The sequence below is a fragment of the Glycine max genome, chromosome 10, assembly GCF_000004515.6.
Source record: "Glycine max cultivar Williams 82 chromosome 10, Glycine_max_v4.0, whole genome shotgun sequence".
NCBI lineage: Eukaryota > Viridiplantae > Streptophyta > Magnoliopsida > Fabales > Fabaceae > Glycine > Glycine max.
This window is the reverse complement of record NC_038246.2, coordinates 51424021-51438000: the sequence shown is the minus strand read 5'-3', so window position 1 is coordinate 51438000 and position 13980 is coordinate 51424021. Positions and strand designations below refer to the sequence as shown.

At 35.5% G+C, this 13980-nt stretch overlaps 2 protein-coding genes across 8 annotated transcripts; one reads left to right on the top strand and one right to left on the bottom strand.

The window, feature by feature from the left end:
- Positions 1 to 394: 394 nt before the first annotated feature.
- On the top strand, positions 395 to 9098 carry LOC100780580 (clathrin interactor EPSIN 2). Of its 7 annotated transcripts, none has more exons than XM_014763457.2 (15): positions 395 to 432; positions 692 to 721; positions 1498 to 1576; positions 1704 to 1755; positions 1960 to 2039; positions 2110 to 2188; positions 2481 to 2564; positions 2694 to 2839; positions 3120 to 3461; positions 5404 to 5445; positions 5550 to 5636; positions 5709 to 5914; positions 6955 to 7139; positions 7546 to 8461; positions 8541 to 9098. In XM_014763457.2, the coding sequence occupies exons 3-15, from the start codon at positions 1542 to 1544 to the stop codon at positions 8918 to 8920; spliced, it is 2634 nt and encodes an 877-aa protein (XP_014618943.1). In that variant the 5' UTR covers positions 395 to 432; positions 692 to 721; positions 1498 to 1541; the 3' UTR covers positions 8921 to 9098. The 7 variants fall into 7 exon arrangements, with proteins under 7 accessions (XP_014618943.1, XP_006589799.1, XP_040861972.1 ...); XM_041006038.1 differs by lacking the exon at positions 395 to 432 and adding an exon at positions 973 to 1166 and having other exon boundaries at positions 451 to 721; positions 1503 to 1576; XM_003535748.5 differs by lacking the exon at positions 395 to 432 and adding an exon at positions 973 to 1166 and having other exon boundaries at positions 451 to 721.
- Positions 9099 to 9202: 104 nt separating this feature from the next.
- On the bottom strand, positions 9203 to 13980 carry LOC100780052 (solute carrier family 35 member F1). Its single transcript, XM_003535747.4, has 11 exons — positions 13695 to 13980; positions 13407 to 13501; positions 12806 to 12863; positions 12482 to 12676; positions 12188 to 12264; positions 11807 to 11889; positions 11337 to 11388; positions 10776 to 10844; positions 10303 to 10389; positions 10151 to 10212; positions 9203 to 9933 (listed from the first exon to the last, which is right to left on the bottom strand). Exons 1-11 carry the CDS (start codon positions 13810 to 13812, stop codon positions 9840 to 9842), a joined length of 990 nt encoding a protein of 329 aa, XP_003535795.1. The 5' UTR covers positions 13813 to 13980; the 3' UTR covers positions 9203 to 9839.

The window sequence follows — 13980 nt, the reverse complement described above, 5'->3', positions numbered from 1 at the left end:
CATTATTTTATATTATCATCTAATTATAAATTAATTACTTTAAAATAATTATTTTAAAAATTAATAAATTTATCAAATGATTGGATAATATATAATTTCTTTCTCTAATAAATAATATAAAAGTTTTTATAATAATACTATTTAATAAACTAAAAAAATTCAACTATTTGTGATTTTCTTTCAATGTGGGAGTAGAATATTCAAGTTTCCAATTCAGCCAAAAGAAAGAATATTCAAGTTTTCTTTTCTTATTACCTAGTCAACTTTTGGAAACCAATTTGCGTCCAATAAACAAATATAATTATATTGACTTAATCATTATGAAAAACAAAATTGACCCAGAGAAAGAAATCATAACAAAAACAAGTTTTTTGATCAGTAATAGAAACAAGTTGGAACAGATATCAGAACTTGAACTATTCATAATAAAAGGTTATTATTCCTTACATGTACTGTGTTATTCTTTAATTCTCTTCACGTAAGTTGCAGAATAGTTTCACTGTGAATTTTGCTTCGTTTCACAGTGACTCCGACATTGTAGTGAGAGAAGCCCTTTGTATTTTTGTTTCTCTCTCTCTTTTCCTCGTAATTTTATTTTTGAGATAACTAACAAGTCTTTGCAAATTGCAACTTGGTTGCTGCTGTTGGCTCAATTTCTCGTTTTCTCTCTCTACACCCAACTCACCTTCAGTTTCTGTTTTCTGCCGACTAGTTTGACCAGGTTTCATCTCTTTTCGCCTACCCAGATTTAGTTTTGCTTCAATTTATTCACTTTTCGTTTCCTGGATCGAATGCATCTCTTTAACTTCCTGATTCTATCTCAATTCTTAGTATTGCATGTCAAGCTTCTTCTGGCTTTGAATTGTGACTCCTTCTGATCTTCGTTTTGATGCTTAGTTTCTAGTATAATTTGTTCCTTGCTTCTTCTTTTCTGTCAATATTTATAAAGATTTTATCTTTTATCATTTCTAGGAATTATATATTAGCTTGGGATTTACGTTTAGTTATGGTGTCAATATTTTCTTGTACAATTTCGGATTGTCTGAACTTTGATTGCTACGAGAAACGATGGGGTGAAATTCATGAGATACGTGCCACTGCTTAACACTGGTATCTGGCAGTTCATTTGCATGTTTTAGAGTTTGGATTGATCTCAGAAAGTTCATGTAAGACTTATTTTCAGATTGTGATGTTAGTTCTTTCTCCGTGATAGAATTTCGCATTCAACTCTAGTTCAGTTCTGATGTTGCTCCCAAGAAGTAAAGACATAATTTTTTACAATATACACATTTAATGCTCATTGATGAATAAGTCAAGTCTTTAACCGATTGATTTGGTAAACTTTAAAGTTTAAACTGCTGTCTTAGTACAAGTAAAGAATATTGCTTGGAAAAAATCTATTCAGAATTCAAGTAGCTGTCATGTTGCTGAGAAATCTTTTTCCTTGAACTAGTCTGTGACAAAAGACTGAAATAGGCTTTTATTTCTACGTGGCAGTTCAGTTTATGGTTCTTGCACGCGAGTACTGAAAACCAGCTACAATGAAGAAGGCCATTGGTCAAACTGTTAGGGAACTGTAAGTCTAACTGTTTATTAGTGTATAATCACATACTATGAATGTAATTTCTATTTAGGGTGTTTATTACCTTTTAAGAACCCAACCCTATTTCATAAATTCCTTATTCTCTTCATTATTCTTGCAGTAAAAGAGAAGTAAATAAGAAAGTGTTGAAAGTTCCTGGGATAGAACAGAAGGTAAATTTTGTTCTTTGAGCATTCACTATAAAACTATGATTGCACATGACTCATAACAAGATAATGGTGTGAAGTCTGTAATCTGAATTTACTTTTCTATAATATTTTCTCATGAAAGAAATACTTTGTTGACTATCTTGGAGGTTATACATTTATAATCTTGTTGTGGAAATTTTAATTAGATTGGTCTCCCCCATCTTCCAGGTTCTTGATGCTACCAACAATGAGGAGTGGGGTCCTCATGGATCACTTCTTGCAGATATTGCACAGGCATCCAGAAATTAGTAAGCTTGAGCTCATCAGTTTATGCTTGATATTGTATAACAAGTATCTCATGTTTTAGCTCCCTTGCAGTCATGAAAACTTAATGATCATGGCAGTAATCTGGAAGCGGATTAATGACACTGGCAAGAATTGGCGGCATGTCTACAAGGTTTGTACAACTATTTTATGTTTTAGATGTAGTTACTCAGTTACTCTTGGAATCTTTTATTTCTTTTTTTTTATTATTGTCATGATGCTCTTTTTATTGCCCCTCAATACTTCAATGCATCCATTGAAGTACACCATTTATAAAATTTGTCTTAATACTTATTTACAAACCATGATGGATTCTTGCCGTCTAAGAATTATGTCTTATATGTTTTTTTTTTGCATTTACTGCTGATCTTATTCTCTTGGAATAGAACAGTGCTTATGTGTATGCATTAAATGTTCAACAACAGGCTTTGACAGTATTAGAATACTTGGTGGCTAATGGGTCAGAGCGAGTCATAGAGGAAATTAGAGAACATGCCCACCAAATAACGGTAATTTCCATTTTGTTGATTGTAAACATTTATAAACTTTAAGTATTTACCATGCAAGTTTCTAATGTTATTGAAAAGATCTAAAAATTAGAATGCAACTTGATAATATTATAAATGTCACATCAACAGACATTGTCCAATTTTCAATATATTGATTCCAGTGGAAGAGACCAGGGAAACAACATCAGGAGGAAATCACAAAGTCTCGTTCTCCTTGTCAATGATAAAGAAAGAATCAAAGAGGTTAGACAGAAGGCTGCTGCTAACAGGGACAAGTAATTATCCTCTCATTATATATATATATATATATTAAACTTTGTTATTTTCCAATTGCTATAAAAACTTACACCTTATTTAGGAAGAACAACATATTGTTTAAGCATAATTTGTTTTTCTTTTTTCCCTGAATTTTATAATATCCATCACATGTGTATTTGAATTTGTTTCGGATTTCTAGATCACAAATGTAAAACCACTGGGTATAATGACATGTAAATATGTTTGTGGATTTCTCAATCTGGAGGAGATATGTAATTGTGCTGCATGATTCTCCAGATTTCGCAACAATTCAACTGGTGGAATGTATAGGCCTGGTTCATATTCAAGCATTGGATCTTATGGTGATAGATATGAAGATGACCGTTATGGAAGCAGGGAGGAAGATAGAAGTGGTTATGGCTATGGCAGAGAAAAAGAATGGGGCTATAGAGACGATGATCAGTATAGTAGTAACAGAGATCGTTATGGCAGAGATTATGAGGAACGCTATAGCAGAGATGGTTACAGGGATGATGAGTACCGTAGAAGTGTTGACGATGACCAATATGGCTCAAGAAACAGGAGATCTGATAGAGACCATGATCATAATTTTGATGATGATGGTCAGCGTTCATCTCGGTGTGTGCCTGTATCTGAATGAGATAACGCCTTTAATATATTATTCTTTTATCTAAAAAATCTGAAATAGATACTATTTTAATTGTTAATAATTATAGTTCTTGGGGTTCATTTGGTTTTGGATCCTAGCTCTCTTGTTAGTTGTTATCATCTGTATATACTTTATTGCGTTAATTAAGCTGATGGATTTTTTGGGCTTTTCATCAATTGGTTTTGGGTAGCTTTGATGTTTGGGTGGATGGGAAGAAAAATGAGGGTATCTTTAAGCTTTTTAGTTTAAAATTTATTATGGAGAACCAAGGTAGTCAACATTGGAATTTTACCCCTTAAATCGGAATGGGGGTAAAAATCTAAATCGAATTGTAAGATTTAAAAAATTCATATACATGTAGTAATATGCATATAAATTCATATACATGTACTAATATGCTTATAAATTCATATACATGCATTGGTAGTTAAAAACTTAACAACTCCAAAACACATGTACACAACAATCTGTATTCATAAATCATATTCATAATCCATATTCCATAATGTCATGCATCATATTCATAAGTCTTAACCCATAAAATAGTATAGTAGAAAACTTAACAGTTCCAAAACAGAAGTACACAGCACATCAAGTTTTGACAAGTTACAACTTACAAGGCATAAAACTTAACCACCAGAAGAACATAATAGAGAACATAGAATAAATGGTGGCCGGCACAGAGAATAGAACTTCAAACAGTGATGCTTGGTGGTGCCTGGCTCAGACGTTGGAAGAAGAGCAGTGGTTAGGGATAGGGGTCAGGTTTCAATAACACAGATGCTTCATGAAGAAAAAGCAGCTTAGGGCTCACAGTCGCACAAGATGAACAAGCTTTGAACTGTGTTCATTCTGTTGAATCAAATTGGGTGAAACTAGGTCAAAAACCTTTCAAATGGGTCAGTTTTGTGAAATTGGAAAATTGCACAATTTTTTTGCGATTTAGGACTTGAACCCTTGTATCCAAACACCATATTGGGCATCAGACAAATTCAGTTCGAGCCGGGTAAACCACTTTGGGCAACAAAGCTTTTCCTACTTAGTTTTAAATCAATTGCATTCCTAGGAACTCTAATATGAGATTACTGATTAAGCTAGAATAGTTATATGCCGACTGATCTACGTGCTCAGTAGTGCAAGAATTGATGTTTGATTATAATTAAAATTTTAACTAATGGTTAATTAGTATAATAACAAATTTAATGCTCTTGTTTATTTCTAGTGATTTTGCGATTATGATTTTTTGGGGTGATAACCATAAAGAAGATAAGTTACCAACTTAAATAGTATAGAGCATGTACAATATAACTGACTTTGCATTGTGTGGGTAAAATGATATTGTGATGGAAAGCTATGACAGCATAATACAAGGAACCAGTCTTGTGTTTCAAGATTTTATTGAATTATTATACAATTGACCTTATAGGATGATATATTGACAATTATCGTGCCACTGACCATTCAATTATTGCAACAGAAAGGTGGCTTTAGTCACATCATTGTTCTACCCAAAGCTAAAAAAAGTACAAATAGACAATAGTGCTGTAATTTGGCCTTTACATGCGTCTCTGATGCAAAATGACAACCATTCTGGTGTGGTCTTTTTAAGCAGTAATAATTAATAAATTTCACTTGACGATGTAGATCCTTTTCTTTTTCTAAATTTAAGCATTCTGGAGTTATAAGGTTGACTTGGTGGTTGAAAGAAGGAGGGAGGGAGAGGTCATGGGTTCAAATTACTCCCACTAAAAAAAAAACTAATAAATCTAACAATTAACATTTGTTGTTAAATAAAAATGCCTTTTCATTTATCATGAAAACACAGGGATTAATGTAATGTTGTTGGCTTGTTGCTGTGTGACACTCCTTTTTCATTTTACTAATTTAGTCCTTTATACAATGTTCTGTCAGAGGTAGCAGTGCTAAAGCCGAAGACCATTCACTGGAAGGAAGGTAAATCAGCCATAAAGATTCTCTCTCTATCTCACACACACACACCTCCATCCATAATGCCTCTTGGCATTATTTTGATTGACCATATGCAATAAAATGGGCAGGTTAGAGCGGAAACTTTCTGAGCAAAATGTGGATGCTCCTCCCAGTTATGAAGAAGCTGTTTCTCAAAGCCCTTTACACTATGAAAGGTATGAAGTTTACAATACGGAGATTACTTATTCCCAAAGAAACCTGCAACTATATTACTATTTTGATTGCAGGGATGGGGAAATTTCAGCTGCATCTGCCCCAAAAGGCTCTTCTCCTAAAAGTGACAACCCACACCAAAAAACCTCTGCTCCTACAGGATCTTCTCTTGTAAGCGATAATCCAATAGAAGCAACTGCTGCTGCCAGTACTGGTACATCTGAAAACCGTGAAGTTGAGGCTTTTGATGAATTTGATCCTCGTGGTCATCTTGTATCAGGTGTGAGAAGTGTGTTGTTTCTTGTTTTAAAAATGTATACACGTGTTGGAGTTTATTATTCTTTATTTGACTTTTTTTAATTCACATCAGGTTCATCACTTGCATAGTGGGATAATGCTTTTGTTGTTGTGTTATCAGTTATGTATTAAATTCTTATTCATTATATTGTGTCTGCCAGAGAAGCGTGGGTGGGGGACTGGGGGATTGCCACACCATTTATTGGATTGAAAGTTGCCAGTAGGCTGTATTTTGTAATTTTCTTTGCATGCCTTTCTTTACAAATGTTTTTTTCATTTGACAACCTGTTCAGTATTTTTGTTTATGTACCGCTTGTGATATGCTTGTAAGTCCTGTGATTTTCTTGTGGTAAATACCATGGAGGTTTGTAAGAGAACTTTGAAATTTGTTGACAGTATGAAACATTTTATAGCATGCCTCATCTGCTCATGTGATCAGGTAGCATGGATAGCGAGATGGGTGCTCGGCATCCTATTTATTGATGAGTCTCTGTGGTTGTTGATTTATATAGTCACTAACTAGTAAGACTGATTTCCGTGCAGACTATAGAGTGGTATGTATGTGCACAGTTGTATAAAATTTTCAATACATTTGAAACTGAAACTCAAGATCGAGTATAAAGGTGAATGCCTGTTAAGAAATAGCAGGGCATTTCACTAGTGAAGCTCATAATTGCACTTTTCACTTATAAGCCTGAGTAGGGTAATTGAGAAATATAATATGTGGACCAGTTGGAACTTGAAAGTATGGAAGTGCTTTTAAGTTTTAATGATTGTTCAACTATGTTGTGTGGCTAGATGTAACACTTCATGTATCCATCACTTGGGTCCCACACTTGAATCGTCAATGGCATGATCCTAATTGAGATTGGATGGAATTATTATCATCACTATTTGGGGGTTTTAGTTAAATATTGATGGTTTTCAAGGGCTTGTGGTGATGCTTTAATTGTGCTTTCTTTGCAAGAAACAATTGTTATGCTTTATATTCAATATTCATGATATCTTTATGTTTCTTATTAGCTGCCCCAGCTCCTGCTAATAATGTTGAAATGGACTTGTTGGGCTCCCTATCTTATTCATTCTCTTCAAATGCATTGGCTCTTGTGCCTTCTGCATCAGAAACCACAACCTCTCAAGGAAATGCAAACCTTGAGTCAACAGCGTCATTTGCACTGCCGCCATCTGCATCCAATAACTTCAATCCGGTATGGATTTGTTTTTGTTTATACTGTCAGTATAAGAAAGTATTTGAATCTTATTTTATTTACTCTGTATTATTAAGCATGAATTTATGTATGACTTGGAATGCTTTTCGCTTTGTTTTGTTGTCTGTCATTTCTGATTTTGCATGCTTGATTGTTTACAATTAGGTGGGTGGGTTCTTGTTAAGAAATGTAGCATAATAATTACTATAACTTCTGTTTGTGGACCACGATGAATGGAGGGGAACCTCAGAACTTGGAAGTGTTGTCTTTCTGAGGGGCATATTACTGTGTCTATGCATGCTTCGATTTTTTTTGTGTTACTGGGTGTAAAACAGCTCCTCTCATTCTTTTACAATAGTTTATCTCTTTGTTAATCCTGGTATTTTGTTGGTTTAACTTTTGGCAGGTGTTTGAAGACCCATTTGGTGATTCACCATTTAAGGCCGGTCCTTCCACTGAAACTGCTCCATCTCATCCCCAGACTCATCAGGGTCTTGCGCCATCCCTGTCAAGTGGTCCTAATACAGAATCGGTCTCCAACTTTAGGTTTGGAGTCTCATTTTCAGTTCCCAGTGCCAATGAGACTAAGCTTTTGTCTATGTCGCCGCCATCACAGGAAACTGATATTCTTGCAGACATTCTTCCCCCTGCACCATTACCTGGGACAACCTCACAGCAGAACTTTTCAGCTCCTCCTGATGCTCAATTCTTATCCTCCTTTTCAGCTTCATCAGGGCAAATGGCACCACAGTCTTTTTTTACACAGTCTGGTCAACACGTGCAGCAAGATTTCTCAGCTGTAACCAGTCAACCTGCAGCACAATCCTTTTCAGCTCCTGGTGGCCAACCTCTACAACCCCCACCATCAGTTCCCACTAGTCAACATGCACAGCAACCCTTTCCATCTCACACTGATCAATCTGCACAGTCAGTTAGTCATATATATGGTGGATTTCCTTCCCTGGCTGCTGGCTCTATGACTCAAGAAGCTTCTTCAGCCATGTTCCCTCAATCTCAAGGTGGACATATGAACCAGACCTATGAACAAGGATCTATGCCACTTATCCCTTTACACACGGCTCCCCAAGCTTCAACAGGACAGAGTGCAAACTATTTGTCTTCTCAATCCCCCATTGATCAAGCATCACAGTTTAACAGTGGGAACTTGTCGGGACAGTCATTTAACCATCAACCACTTGGTCAAGGAGTACATGCTTCACAGAATGCTGTTTCTCAGCCACCCAAGGACAAGTTTGAGACAAAATCGACAGTTTGGGCAGACACACTTAGCAGGGGGTTGGTTAATTTGAATATATCTGGACGTGAGTGCTGTGCTCAAACTGTTTTTAATGTGTGATCTTATCTGGATGAACACTGACTTTTCATGTTGTTCATTTGCAGCTAAAATAAACCCTTTAGCAGATATTGGAGTTGACTTTGATGCCATTAATAGGAGGGAAAAGAGGATGGAGAAGCCCACCACGACAACGGTAACGTCAACTGTAACAATGGGTAAAGCTATGGGATCTGGTTCAGGTATGGGCCGGGCTGGTGTGGGTGCTCTTAGACCTCCACCAAACCCGATGATGGGTCCTGGTGTTGGTATGGCACATATGGGTATGGGAGGCTATGGAGGCATGAACGTGCCTATGGGTATGGTGCAGATGCAGCCACCACCTTTTGGATTTCCGCCTGGGTCCAACATGCCTGGAAATTATAACTCCATGATGAGAAGAGGTGGTTATCCTCAACATCCGTACAGTGGTGGTGGCTACCGATGAGATTTATAGCAATGTCAAAGTGTATAAGATTGAGCACTATACCTAGATAAGATCATAGCAAGGTAAAGTAGTATTAGTTTATGACGCAATTGTTTTGCTACACAGTTTAGAGAACGGCACGGCAATACATCTGGTCTACATCTTGCAATCGTATTTCTAACAATAGATGTTATCCTTATACTTGTTTTTTTATTATGCTTTCCACTCATTTTTATAGGTGTTTTGCTGTGTACCAGTCACCCCATCAAATAACCTTACTTGGGTTATTGGTTTTTTTTTTTATAGTTAATACCCCCAACGCCAACCAGAGTAGTGTGATATTAATTATATTCTTTTCGCCTTGTGCCTTTTTTTTACATCAATGTTTACATGTGATAATAATGCTGAGATGCTGATTATAAATTATGCACGCACGTGTCCGTGTTACTATTGATCTTTTTTTTTTTTTTTGTTGAAACCGTGTTAACATTGTCTGCTCAACAGTTCCAATTTATATATGAGAGATATTTTCTTGCTTGTGAGAAATTGGACATCGAGAGGACCAAATAGGATTAACAACTACTCCCAATCATGGAGATAAATATTACATTCAAAACTTTCACAGGACAATGGCTACCAAATTTAATCGAACATCCCAAATTTCATACGAAAAAATAAACGGCTGTTACTTATTATCTCCGAAAATCTTTCTTATAGATTTTCTTCAAAAATAATTAAATATCATATTTAGCAAACTATGTTCACTAAAAATCTAGTACCAACTTTCAAAAAACCGTCCAAAACACTCAAAATTCCATCTACACAAATTGAATGGAAGTAAAATCTTCATCTTTGGAGGAGACTCTGTCATGGTTTTACCTTTCAAGCACCTCTTCAGGCGTGCTTAGTGTTTTGAGCTTCCAGCCTGGCTGCTGTTATATTATGATTTACCTGAAGTAGCTTCTTCATCATGTTGTCTTTGGCTAGCATCTTCAGCAACATGATGAGGGTCTTGATTCTCATCTCCGTCACCACTGCAATCAGATCAGCAAATACTTAGTATATTAGAGAAATCAAACTACAGCAGGCACCTCGCTGTACTCGTGAGGAAAACTTGAAACAGGATTGTGAACTTAAATCAACACTGGCCAACGGTACATGCAGATAGGCCTTTTTGAGAGAAACTATGTCAGTGATTCAGCATGCAAAGAATATGAGTAATTTATGCTTACAAAGTGTGAAATTACATACCCAGAGTAGATAATGAGACCAACAACAACAGCACCAAAGGCCACATAGTACATCCAATCAACCTGTAAAGCAAAATTCACACAAGAAATGTTAGCACACTACATGCCACTTGCATCTGCAAAAAATAGAGCCAGTGAAGGTTACTGTCAGACCTTCTCATGGTAAGCAAAAATGCGAATTAAGACAGCCCACATGTCAGAGGTCAATAGAGACAGATTTAACATAGTGGAACCATTGATCTGTGACAAAACAAGAGAGAATATTTTAAATGCTAGTTCTCCTTTTGGTAAAGATAAATCTAAATTGTATGATGGTTTAATGTCATTTCAACACTGTAAGTGATGCACAAGAGATGCTATCATCAGTCAAGAGAGAATGGACCAAATACTAAGCAACTTTAACTTAAGGGTGAATAATTTTTCACGATGCTAACTATTATTGAATCTTTTTAATCCAAGAAATAAACACAGACACCAGCATAAAAATAATAGAAAATTATTCAATAAAAAAAGAAAATAAAACCAAAGAATTACTTTCATCTAATGTGATTGGCTTTTCCTGTGGTGATAATAAATATAATTTCAAAGTAAAAAATCTGCAGAATCAGTATAGTTTGAATCCAAACCTTAAGTAGGACAGGGACTAAAGAGTAAAACATAAACATAGCCACCGCAAATCCAACAAAAGGAAGAACCTGCAATCAGCGTGGCAAGAAAGAGACATAAATAACATAAATAAGAATTTGGCATGTTGCTAGAACATAAATGACTTGATAATTGATATACAAAACAAACAATATTTAATGGATGTGGTAAAATGGAAAACAGAAGTAGAGAAGAATCTACAATCATTGAGCCAGTTGCGGGTGGGGATGGTTCTAAATATTTACCCCTGATCCCAAGAGAAAGGGCACATCACTATTCTAAGGACCAAACTCATTATTTCCATTCCATGATTGCAAACAAAAAGCAACTCAGGATTTTATGGTTCTTCCAAATGAAAAGAGAAGGACTGTGCGTATGTAGTCAAGCATGTACATATGAGAGTCTGAGACAGACTATTACAGCCTTGCAGACATCTTAGCCAAACTGGTGGAACTTAGTCAATTTCTTAAATAATAGTGTCAGTGTGTGTGTGTGTGAGAGAGGGAGAGAGGGAGAGAGGGAGAGAGGGAGAGAGAGCTTACTGCCCCAGCTGACCAGTGAATAGATTTGAGCTCATTGCGCTCAAGTATGCTTCTGTAATAATAACCATTAAGGCCAAAACAGGAAAAAGAGAACTAAGAATGTAATGAGTGCAATAAATGCAAGTGTCTTTTTTTCCTTTTTTCTTTTCACTTACTGAATTTGAAGGGAAATTTTGATGCCAAAATTATCTTTATCTCATCCCATTGTTATTAATTTAAAACTACTTGATCCATTTTAACATTTCATAATTAACTGTAAAATTATAACATAGGTTGATTTATTTAACCACTAAATAAATCAATATCTGAGTTTAACTTAAAGATTGCAATTCTATGCAACAAATGAACAGAATGAAGATGTTGGAAACAAAGTTTGAGCAAGTGTCATAAAATGGATTTCTAAATGCAAATTTCATAAAGCACAAGTTAGAAAACGGACAAATAAGTAGAAGTAAAGAAATCAAGGATACATTTGAATGGCACTAATAATGCCACCAAAGAGTCCCAACATTGCCATCAACTCAACTCTATCAGCATTTTTCACTAGAAACTCCTGTAATTGGAAGGAAATAAGAATAACAAAAGAGATTACACATAATGAAACACTAATATACTCAAGTGTGGATGAATCATGTGGGAGCATCTCAATTAACCCAAATTTGCAATGCAACACATTCTTACTTTGCTGTCAAGACTCAAGATCCCAGATTCAAGATCAGTACTTTAGCTTGAAAGTTTGGATCAATTAAATAAGTTTTCAATACCAGTATGTGCACATATTGTGCGCATGGTAAATTGAAAATAGCAATATGTTGCAAAATGTGTTAAAAGCAGAAGTGCAATCAGTTTACCTCGCTGACGTTACTGACAGCATACAATGTAGCACCAGCAATAACAAGAATGTCCCCTATACTAGGGTTGCTTCCCCCTATAGCATGGTGCATATACCATTAGACAACTACCATAAAGAGAAAGATGTACTTTACTAATTACAAATGACAAGATCAACATGTACGCAAATGAGTTTGAAGAACAAAGATAGTGAACACACAACTCTAGCTTTCTAAATGTGCCTGTGTAAGTGTTGGTGTTTAAATATGCACAAGGTATAGGGGTCAATCCCAAAGAAATTATAAGCCACCAACCTGCCCGGTCGCCTGCATGGACATCTGAAAATACAACCAGGACAAGGCCAGCAATGCAAACAACTACACCAGTGACCTTTTTGAATCCATATTTTGTTTTTAAGAAAATCCATGTAAAAAGCATGACACATGGGATGGACCAGCAGTCAAGCAGCATCACACTTGTTAGTGATGTATATTGATATGCCTTCACAACTGTTCATTAGATAAGAATTAGCATGTAAATCATAAAAAGTAATGTGATGCAACTCAACAGGTAGCTTGCTTCAATAGAATAAATATGAATGGTCCAACAGTAAATGTACTTCCATCGAAAACACTTACCAAGAAAATTTGCTTCAACATCAACCAATCCAAGAAGTATGTAATAATACCATTTTGCCTGCACCAAAACCATATGAATTTTGTGAAATTATCTTTAAATGTTTAACGCTTAAAGGAAAACAGAGTATAAAGAGCATATAAATATATCTTTTAAAGGAAAACAGAGTAAAAAGAGCATACAAGTATATTAGTATTTATTGGATCTATATTCTATACAGTGCTACATCAACACTTCTCTATGCAAATTCCAAAGCAACCAAATGGCTCTGCAAATTCATTTTTTCTTTCTGTCCCCTTCAAGTGTTGTTCATAAACCAATATCCCTTTTTTTATTATCAAAGTAACAAAAAGAAAGGGAAAATTATAAACATACCACCAATATCAAACCTTGTTTCACCAGATGTTTATCATTTAAAATGAAAGGATTGATAATTATAAACATACCACCACCAATAGCTTCCTGTCGTCTAATCTAATTAAACATGTTTCGGATATTCCTCCTTCAATGTCACTCAAAATAAACAAAAATTAAAAATATTAATTGTCTAAGGCACTGCTTCATGTAATGTACTGCGAAAAAATCAAAGCTTCAGTCTATAACCTTGAGTGCTTCCCTTCTGTATAGAACAATAATCCCATAGACAATTGCCAAGAACACATAGTTTAGAAACGACTGAGAAGTTGGTGCATTAATTCCTGTAACAAGATAATAAAAGGACATAAAAAAAAAAATCTGCATAAAACGAACAGAAGAAGAGAGTCGGGTAAAAGAAGGAAGAAAAGAAAAGAAGATGTGATCATGAAATTTAGTAAGCAAAAGGCACATTTACAATAATTCAAGCAATTAGCATGGAAGGCTGTAGAATTTTGAAGATGCAGGCAAAGAAACCTTTTTTAGCCAATAGAGAAGAGGTGAAACCAGTGGAAGTGATGAGGAGAGAAAGAAACTGTCCCAAAGCAAGACCTAGTAACGTTTTTCTGCTCCAAAATTGCTCGAAAGTGGCCATGTTTTCCTACTCCCCCAAGTTTAGCAGAAACAACTGGGATATTATTTATCATTTAAGGACTGAATTTCGGGTTCGGGAGGAATAAGACTGACACTAAGAGAGAATGGAAATCAGCATTGCGGAGTTTACAACTGACTGTTTTCAACCGTCCACCTTGGGAGTTCTGTT